This window comes from Phaseolus vulgaris, unplaced genomic scaffold (assembly GCF_000499845.2).
Source record: "Phaseolus vulgaris cultivar G19833 unplaced genomic scaffold, P. vulgaris v2.0 scaffold_27, whole genome shotgun sequence".
Classification (NCBI taxonomy): domain Eukaryota; kingdom Viridiplantae; phylum Streptophyta; class Magnoliopsida; order Fabales; family Fabaceae; genus Phaseolus; species Phaseolus vulgaris.
In genome coordinates this window covers 97,478-107,756 of record NW_027174095.1, presented here as the reverse complement: position 1 = coordinate 107,756, position 10,279 = coordinate 97,478, and the positions used below count along the sequence as shown (strand labels likewise).

Genomic DNA, 10,279 nt, shown 5'->3' with positions numbered 1-10,279 from the left:
TTCTCCAATTGTTTAGATGAAATTGATTGAATATCCTTAGTAAGTTGTTTCAAAAGAGATTTCAAGGATTTCACCTCACTTTTAAGAGATTTAGAGGAGTGAGAAGAAATGACTAAAGCTTTGTGTGTAGAAGTATTTTACCTTGAGAAAAATTTAGGGAAGTCAAAGAAGGTAGTCTTCCAGGTAAGGGAGGTGAGTCACAAAGGACTACTTAAGTACCAAGCCTTTGCCTTAGCCAAAAACTATCCCTCAATGTCTTCACACAAAACTTCCTCTTAGTAAACTACTTAGAACACAATTAAGTTGAGAAATCAAAACTTTTTTTTTTCAATGCAAGAAAACAATGTATGCTAACTAATCAACAGAGCTAGACGGTTTATCACAACTTAACAAAATAAGCATGCAAAGCGTCACTAACTAAGCAAAAGAAAAGGCAATTACAAACAATTAACAATTGCTAATTAAGAATTCTATACTAGTCGGCCCTAGGTGAGGCTTCTTGGACACTTTGAGCCCTTGAAGACACACTCACCGTCTAAAACATAATTAAGAGGTAATTAACACAAATTAAGTTGTAAGGAAATTAAGAAAAACTCCCTTTGTTGATCCTCTTTTTGCTAAGTGCACTTCCTTGTTGTCTTTGCTTGTTGATCCTCCAAGTGTTTGTAGTGTTTTTCAAGAATGCTTGTTTCGGCCTTGGCTTTGTTTCCCCTTAGAATGAATGTTTTAATTCTCCAATTCCAGCACCTATCAAAAGACTAGACCTTACCCAAGTCAAGTTTCCATTCAATTAAGCACCAAAGGAGAAATAAATTCTAGCACCAAATTAGAGGTCAAAGAACAAAAGCAAGAAACAATTTAATTGAATAAAACAGTACCACCAAAAGGAGTTAGATTATGACAACTAGAAAGAGGTCCAAGAAATATTAAGCAAGCAAATAAAAGGTACCAAAATAAAGGTAGGCACACAAAAGAATCCTAAGAATGGCACTAGAATTAGATGACCAAATAAAAAAAACAGCACCACTGGAAAATGTTGTGGGCCAGAAACGTGTTTTTCCCCAATTTATGCTGGGCTGTGTTTTTAAGATATGATTCTAAAATTTGATATGCAAGATATTCAAGATCTTAGCTAAAATCTGGCTTTGGAATCACTCAAAACGCATGCACCAATTTTTTTTAATAAATTTTGCAATTTTGGGGTTCAGTTACGCCAACTGTAGAGCCTCAGATTTGCACACTGATTTTAAAAGATTTATCATTTTTTTTTTCTGTTGATTCTTTTGGACTAATTCTTTTTTTTCCTTTGTATAACACTTCAAACTTGCAAATTCCAGAGAATCAAAATTTTCCTATGAGGGAAAATATTTTTCTGGATCAAAACAGCCAACACAGAAAATTTGAAACAGGGGATTCTGGAAACTGGAAACAAAAACAGCAAGATACCAAAGTTTAAACACAATGGAAATTTGTGAAATAGAATTGTGTAGGATCTAAACACAATATGAACTCAAACTAAAATTAAAAAGGCACCAAAAGATCAAAGAACAGCAGATTCAAAGCAATTAAAGATACCCAAAATCAAGAAACAATCAAGCCAAATAAAAGGACTACTAAGAATTGTTGACATTGTGGATGAACATGACTTGACAAAACATATAAGATTCAAAAATTAAAGACTCAAAAGCATAATATGAACCAAATAAGAAAGCAATAAAGACTCAAAAGCCTAAAAGAAAATAGCAACTCAAAGGTGTATGGAATCCTATCACAATTTGCACAAGAACTTGTTCAAGATCAATTGAACAAAAGTGCTTCGGTTGGATCTTCCACAAAGCACACCAAAACAATTAAAATGTAAAAAACAGCAAGACAATTATGGAAAATAAGATGAACAACATGAAAGTAAAGAAGAACTAGAAATGAGAAGACCAAAAGTAACTCATCTTGAAGAACCCAAGCTCATGATACCAAATGATGGCATTTTCATGAAGGTCTTTTTGAATCATGTAAGAAAATGGTGCGGAAGCTATGAAGGTGTGTGTGCAAGATCCTCCTAAGAGTGGTGTTGATCTTGAAGGTGCATGATAGGTATGATTATAGGGAGGTTCGGCACATGGGTGCACATGGCACATGGGTGCACAAATGAGCACATGGGGAGGGGTGTGTCTAGTTTTTATGCTCACCCCCTCCATGGGCTTTCTAGACCGGCCTTGGTAAATTTAGAGGTTTTTTTAGAAACTCTAAGTTTACCTAGGTTGGTGTTTTAGGTGCCAAAATTAATTCTAAGAAAATTACAAATAAAGTTCCTATGTTAATTTTGACAAGAAATTAAAGTCGACTCTACACTAGAGTTTATGGCATTTGAACATGTAAAAGAACGTCTTCTTGGATCCTCTTGGTCATAACTCTATGGTTGGCCCAAATCTACCCTTTGGTGGGCTTGCATGTGGGCTTGTGCTTGGGCCTCTTCCATCACGTGCCCTTTGAAAGCCTTGAACAAGCTTTCCTGATCTTTCGGCGGTGTCCCCCTCTCGGCGATCTTTGACCACTTGGTCGTCTAAGCTCGCAGACGGCGACTACGACACAAGCCTGGTGACCGTCGGTTTAGATATGCTAGAGATCGGAGCACGCCAACTTAACAATTGGCGACTACACAGACTTCCCGATGTCCTTCCCTTCTGTCAGCCAGGTGTTCCGTTCAACACTCCTATATTTTCGCTTGCTGCCACGTCATCACTCCCGACTACCGGGTCGGTACACTTTTATAGGCAAAATGAAATGAGAGCAAAATGAAATGCAAAATGACAAGGCATATGGCACATGTGCTCATGACCGGCCAAGTAAAATGAGCTTCTAGCACTACTCTAATTACGAAGCACCCCTAATGGGCCTCCATGTAACATGTACAAGGCTTTCTCTCTTCCATCCGTGGCTTGATCCAATTGGGCGTGAATGTGCTTAGCCATTGACCTTGTAATAGGGCCTAGATGGTCTAGGTCTCCTCCTAGACGCTCCATGTGTAGCCTTCCCTCATCACGTCCGAGACGCTCCTTCCTTGAGTCTAGACGCTCATCACGGTCTAGCTTTGGGTCTTGGCTTCCATGGTGAGATGTGCTTGGCCCTCCTCCATCAGGAAACGTGGCCCCAGCTAAGCCGCGCGCCCAGACAAGGGTCCAGCCGCAGAGGGTAATGGAGGCGGCGGCGGGGAAGAATGACCAAAGGATGCGTCATCCTTATGACCCTAAGAAGAATAAGGGGAAGGGGTCGTGGCGACCTAGAGAGACTAATCGCCCGCCAAGGTATGAGTTCGTGATGGGGTTGACCGATCTGATCGACATCCCGAATTTTGCTGCCAGGCTCAAGGTGCCTGAGAAGAAGACGGAAAAGGTTTTGGGTCCAAAACCAGACGCGTGGTGTGAGTTCCACAAGAGCTTTGGCCACTCTATCAACTCGTGTTTGGCTTTGGGATACCAACTCGCCGAGTTGGTCAAGTGTGGATTCTTGAAAGATTACTTGTTGGAGAAGCAAGCGGGCCAATCGACAGGTTCCCAACCGGCGGGCAATGAGGGACAACAGCACGAGGTGCCCATTCACGGTGAGATCCACACCATAGCTGGTGGGTTCTCAGGTGGAGGGTGTACTGCGTCGCAGCGCAAGAAGTACGCAAGGTCGGTAATGTCGGTGGAAGTTTTTGAGGATCACTCACCCGACGTGGACATCACGTTCACCAAAGGAGACCTTAGGGACATTGTGCCTCACGACAACGACCCTATTGTGATCTCGCTCGTCACGGCGGGAAGGACTGTCCACCAAGTGCTGGTCGATCAAGGAAGCTCGGCAGATGTGATGTTTTGGCCGACTTTCGAAAAGTTACAATTATCCCTCGACCAACTGAGGCCATATGGGGGCTGCTTGTACGGTTTTGCCGGTGATCAAGTGGAGGTCAGGTGATACATTGAGTTAAGGACGACGTTCACAGATGGCTTGGCCTCACGAACAGAGAAGATCAGGTATCTTGTCGTGAACGCTCCGTCGGCATACAACATTCTGTTGGGAAGGCCAACACTCAACAAGACAGGAGTTGTGCCTTCAACAAGGCACATGAAGGTCAAGCTACCATCTATGGAAGGGCTGATCATCACCATCTGTTCTGACCAAAAGGAGGCGAAGAAGTGCTATGAAAACAACCTCAAGAACAAGAGATCTATATGCCATGTAACCACAACGCCGCCCCATGGCGTGGAGCCTGAGCGGGAAAACCGGCGAGTTGCGGATACAACGTTGGTGGTGGCTGCCGAGGGCGATGTGCCAATGGAGGATATCGAGGTGAGGTCCGAGAGCACTGCCCGGGTAGAGGAAGAGAGAAACTGCCCGAAGACCGCCAGGGAAACAGGTATCGCGAGGGCGCTGATCGGTAGCGAGAAGAAGCCTCAGCCGGTGGAGGAATGGCTTGAGAAGAAGATCATCGGCAAGATGTTTAAACTAGGGAAAACCTTAGACAGCAAGACACAGGACCAAATCGCCAAGGTGATAAGTAGACACCTGAACGCATTTGCGTGGTCTGCTTCAGACATGCCGGGAATCGACCCCGATTTCTTGTGCCATCGTTTAGCAATGGATCCCCAAGTCAGACCCATCTGCCAGAGAAGGAGAAAGTTCAACGAGGAAAAGAGGCAGACGATCAAAGACGAAACGCAGAAACTCCTTGCGTTGACTGGCTCAAGAAGAGTAGCGGGAAATGGCGGATATGTGTTGACTTCACAGATCTGAATAAGGCCTGTCCAAAGGATTCTTATCCTTTGCCAAGTATAGACGCCCTGGTAGACAGCGCATCAGAGTGCAAGTTGCTTAGCTTTTTGGATGCCTTATCAAGATACAATCAAATAAAAATGCACCCCATGGATGAAGAAAAGACCGCTTTCATGACGGAAAGGTCATGCTATTGCTACAAGGTGATGCCCTTCGGGCTAAAGAATGCGGAAGCCACGTACCAAAGGCTAATGGACAAGGTGCTCGCCCTTATGCTCGGGAGGAATGTACAGGCATATGTTGACGACATGTTCGTTACGATAGCCAGGTACAAGCTGAAACTGAATCTTGAGAAGTGTATTTTCGACGTGGAGGCAGGGAAATTTCTGGGATTTCTCTTGTCGGAAAGGGGAATCGAGGCCAATCCCGAAAAATGTGCCGCCATTTTGGCAATGAGGAGCCCTGCCACTGTGAAGGAGGTGCAGCAGCTCACAGAACAGATGGTCACGCTGTCCCGATTCGTATCCGCCTGTGGAGAGAAGGGCCACCCATACTTCCAATGCTTGAAGAGGAATAACAGGTTTGTTTGGACGAGGGAGTGTGAAGAACCTTTTATGAAGCTCAAAGAATACTTGGCGAGCCCGCCAGTTCTATGAAAACCCCAAGCGGTAACGCCCCTCAGGCTGTATTTTGCCATAACGGAGAGGGCAATAAGCGCGGTGCTCGTCCAGGATCAAGATCAGGTCCAGAAACCCATCTATTTTGTTAGCAAGGTGTTGCAAGGCCCAGAAGTGAGGTATCGGGCCTTAGAGAAGGCGGAACTGGCAGTTGTATTTTCAGCGAGGAGGTTGCGCCATTACTTCCAGAGCTTTACAGTGTTGGTGATGACTGACTTGCCCATCCAAAAGGTTTTGAAGAAACCGGATGTAGCTGGGAGGATGTTGAAGTGGGCGGTGGAGTTGTTGGAATTCGACATCAAGTATGAGCCCCGGGGACCGATCAAGGGGCAAATCTTTGCTGATTTCGTGGTCGAGCTATCTTCTGAAATAGCGCAAGACGCCGAGGATGATTTTCGTTGGGTACTCTCGATGGATGGGTTGTCTAACCAGCTGGGTAGCGGGGCTGGGGTTATTTTGGAAGGACCCAACGGTGTGTTGATAGAGCAGTCCCTGAGGTTCTCTTTTAAAGCAAGCAACAATCAAGCAGAGTATGAGGCTTTGGTCGCCGGTATTCTTTTGGCAAAGGAGATGGGGGCAAAGGTGCTGATGGCCAAGAGTGATTCGCTGTTGGTCACGGGGCAGGTGACCGGCGAGTTCCAAGCCAAAGATCCGCAGATGGCGGCTTACCTCGAGTACGTGCAAGAGTTAAGGAGATCCTTTGTTTTGTTTGAAGTGGTGCACGTGCCAAGAGAGCAGAATGCCCGAGCTGACTTGCTAGCCAAGCTCGCCAGTTCGGGCAAGGGGGGCAGACAGAGGACCGTTATTCAAGAAACTTTGAAGACACCTCGAGCATTCGTGGCAGATCACCAGGTTCTTCATGTTTGCAAGTCGATGGAAAGGACGGCGAGGAGCCATAGATCTTTAACACAGGAGACTTTGAGGACGCCCAGGGTCAGAGCGCGCCCAGCGGAAGAGGTAAAAACGTTGCAAGTTTGCGCTATCCACGAACCAGATACGTGGGTAACGCCATACTAGCGCTACTTGGCAGATGGCGTGCTCCCAATGGACTCAACAGAGGCCAGAAAGATAAAGAAGAGCTCCAACTAGTTTACCCTCATCGATGGCGAGTTTTACAGGTTCGGATTTACACACCCTCTTCTTGTATGTGTACACGGAGAGAAGTGCACGAGAATTATGGCCGAGCTCCACGAAGGGATTTGTGGAAGCCACATCGGGGGTCGAGCTCTGGCAACAAGGACTGTCCGCGCAGGATATTACTGGCCCACAATGAGGGAAGATTGCAAGAGATATGCCCAGCGTTGCAAGCAATGCCAACAGCACGCCGATTGGCATAAGGCGCCCCCAGAAGAGTTAAAGTCAATCTACAGCCCCTGGCCGTTCCACACGTGGGGAATCGAAATCCTGGGGCCCTTCCCGTTGGCGATCAGGCAAATGAAGTATTTGGTTGTGGCGATCGAGTACTTCACGAAGTGGATTGAGGCAGAACCAGTAGCCCAGATCACCGCGCACAAAATCCAGAGTTTTGTGTGGAAGAATATTGTGTGTCATTTTGGTGTGCCCAAGCGTTTAATATCAGATAAAGGGACTCAGTTCGCAAGTCACCTGTTGAAGAAGCTGTGCGAGGACATCGAGACAGAACAGGTGTTTGCTTTTGTGGAGCACCCGCAAACGAATGGGCAAGTGGAGTCCGCTAATTGGGTCCTGCTGAGAGGCTTGAAGAGGAGGTTGGAAAAGGCCAAGGGGTCTTGGGCTGAAGAGGTTCCCCGCATAGTGTGGGCATATCATACCACTGAGCAATCGGGAACCCATGAAACCCCGTTTAGCTTAGTGTATGGATGCGATGCGATGATTCCAGTCGAAATCCAGGAAAGCTCGCCAAGATTCCAAAACTTCGTGGCGGAAGACTCGATTGAAGAAAGGAGAATGAACTTGGAGTACTCTACTTGCCAAAGCGCGACCACCTACATGGCTTCCGCACACCCCCTCGTGCAGCTCAGACATGAGTCTGGTGCATTGCTCGCCGTGTACACAGATCTGCACAGGGTGAGAAAATCCAAATCTAAATAGGCTTCCATCTATGAGAGTAAACTTACTTGAACCCCTCTTTATTCTTTTTGCCTCTGCCAGATCGAGCGGGAGTACACCATCTTCTAAGTATAGCCGGTATGGCGTCATCCAGGTGTGGGGTTCCTTCTCCGCGTGGACCTCCATCGACTCACCGATCTTTGAGGGTCGCGATCTCACCCTCGGTGCTCTTAGCGTTTCTTGGGTCAACGACCGATGGGGTGGGGTCTTCTCTCACTGGCAATGACCGCTCTCGCGATCCCTGACCCGCGAGGAGTGATCGTGCCTTCCTCTTCTTCTTCAACTTGGGCTACCTGGGAGCCCCCCACCGCAGCGTTCTCCATCCTCTGAGCGCCTTGTGTCTCCCTGACCGCCAATCGCTCTTCGCGCACGCCTGGTGGTGGTTTTGTGGTGACATGGCACACACTTCTTTTTTGCTTCAAGCTGTTCTCATAACAGCGTCTTGCCTCAGCCTGATCCGACTTGATGGTTATCACGGCCCCTTCCATCGACGGCAGCTTCAACTTCATATGCCTTGTCGATGGTATTGCGCCCAGTCTATTGAGCGTTGGCCTCCCCAACAGGACATTGTACGCAGAAGGGGCGTTCACCACCAGGTACTTTATCTTTTCCGTGCGGGCTGTCGTTCCGTCAGTGAACGTTGTCCTCAGCTCGATGTATCCCCGCACTTCTACCTGATCCCCTGCAAAACCGTAGAGACAACCAGTATACGGTCTCAACTGATCAGGGGACAACTGTAGCTTGTTGAATGTTGGCCAGAACATGACATCCGCCGAGCTTCCTTGATCTACGAGTACTCTATGCACCCGTCTTCCTGCTGTGATGAGAGAAATGACCACAGGGTCGTTGTCGTGCGGGACAACGTCCCGTAGGTCAGCTTTCCTGAAGATAATGTCCACCTCAGGGTAATGACTCTCATTCACTGGATCTACCGCCATCACAGATCGAGTGTATCTCCTTCTTTGTGAAGCTGTGCATCCCCCACCAGAGAAGCCTCCAGCGATCGTCTGCACTTCCCCATGCACAGGGACTTCATGCTGTTGCTCTCCAGTTTGGGATCCTGACGCGCAATCACCCTGCGGCTCACGCAGGTAATCTGCTAGAAAACCAGACTTCACCAACTCTGCCAGTTGGTGTCCCAGCGCCAAACAGGAATGAAGTGTATGGCCAAAAGCCTGATGAAACTCACACCATTCATTCTTCTTCCTTCCGAGTACCTTATCTGTCTTCTCTGGTACTCGTAGTCTTGCTGCTACGGCAGGAAGGGCGATGAGATCCGCCAATCCCACCATGAAGTTGTATCTCGGGGGTGCGTTATTCTCCCTTGCACGCCCCTTACTCTGGTCTTTGCCTGGTGCATAGGGACGAGGTTTTTCCCGCACCTTCTTCCCCTCTTTGGCCTCATGCACCCTTGCTTGCTGTGGTTTTCCTTGCCCTCCACGCGGTCTGGGTGGTGCAGCACTTCCCCTCTTCTCAGAAACCTCTGTTTCTGCCACTATGTGCGCCACCGCACGTCGTCAGATCTCTGCAAAGGTGCTGGGATGGCTCCTGATGAGAGACTCGTTGAAAGGGCCAGGCAGCACTCCCTTCTTAAACGCGTGCACAAGCATATCTTCATCTTTGCTGGGTAGTCTAACCACTTGTGCCCCAAATCGGTTGAGGTAGTCCTTCAGCGACTCCCCCTGGTATTGGCGCACGTCGAACAGGTCGTAGGACACCACTGCAGGTGCCTTGTTGACGATGTGTTGTTCAATGAAGAGCTTCGAGAACTGAGAGAAAGACGTGATATGCCCTTCTGGTAAACTCACGAACCACTCCATGGCGATTCCGCTCAATGTGCTCATGAACATCTTGCAGTACACAGCGTCTGAGCCCCCAGACAACATCATCTGGGTGTGGAATGCCGTCAGATGCGCCTCCGGGTCTTCTACCCCCTTGAACGACGCTTTTACCCCCACCAGGTTGGGAGGCACCATGGTTCCCATGATCTCAGGGGAGAATGGCATGGGAAATGCCCTTGGAGGTGAGGGCTGCCTAGACACCCTTTCGTCAACAACGTGCTCCCTCTGCGCCTGCAGCGTCCTTCTCAACTCTTCGTTGACACGATTCAGCTCGTCGTTCCTGCTTTGTGACGCAGCCAACTCCGTCTGCATCCTTTCTTGTTCAACTTTCGACGCTGCAGCGTTATCCTGCAGCGTGCGCACCATTTCCAGGACCTGCACCATTGTCACAGCTCCTTCGTCAGCGGATGGCGCAGGTGATGGTTGTCTGTTTCTAGGCATCTTCTCTATCAAAGAAACTGATAAAACTCTGGTGAGCTTTAAAACTGTGGTATATATGGGACAACGATTCACTCGGGCCCCACGGTGGGCGCCAAATGATCCTGCCGGCAACTCAGACGTGGAGGAATCGCTTCGTGGCACTCTCTGCCCTGTCTTCGCGACTGCGTCTCCTGAAGAATCACCCTCTGAACTTTCTTTCAGATGTCTTCAAATGTGACCTGCAAAGCACACAGACGGCGCCTCTAGCGGCCGTTTGCACTCCGACGATCAAGTTAGTCCAACAGAACCACCAGAAACTGGAAACTAGTAATGTGTGTGTGAGAAAAAACTTGCACTCTGTTTTTCGTTTATCTTTTTTCCCTCCCCTTCACTCTCACTCTCATTCTGCCTTTTATCTCTCTTTCCCTGCTTCTGGGCATAACAGAATTCTGTTATGCTTTTCTGGCATGTGTCAGAACCCTGTCATGCTTTTCAGAGAAA

The 10,279-nt window shown here is 47.9% G+C and overlaps 1 protein-coding gene across 1 annotated transcript; it reads left to right on the top strand.

The window, feature by feature from the left end:
* The first annotated feature begins 3,192 nt into the window (after window positions 1–3,192).
* LOC137817272 (uncharacterized) lies at window positions 3,193–3,954 on the top strand. The gene has a single exon (XM_068620524.1). It carries the CDS (start codon window positions 3,193–3,195, stop codon window positions 3,952–3,954), a length of 762 nt encoding a protein of 253 aa, XP_068476625.1.
* The last annotated feature ends 6,325 nt before the right edge of the window (window positions 3,955–10,279 follow it).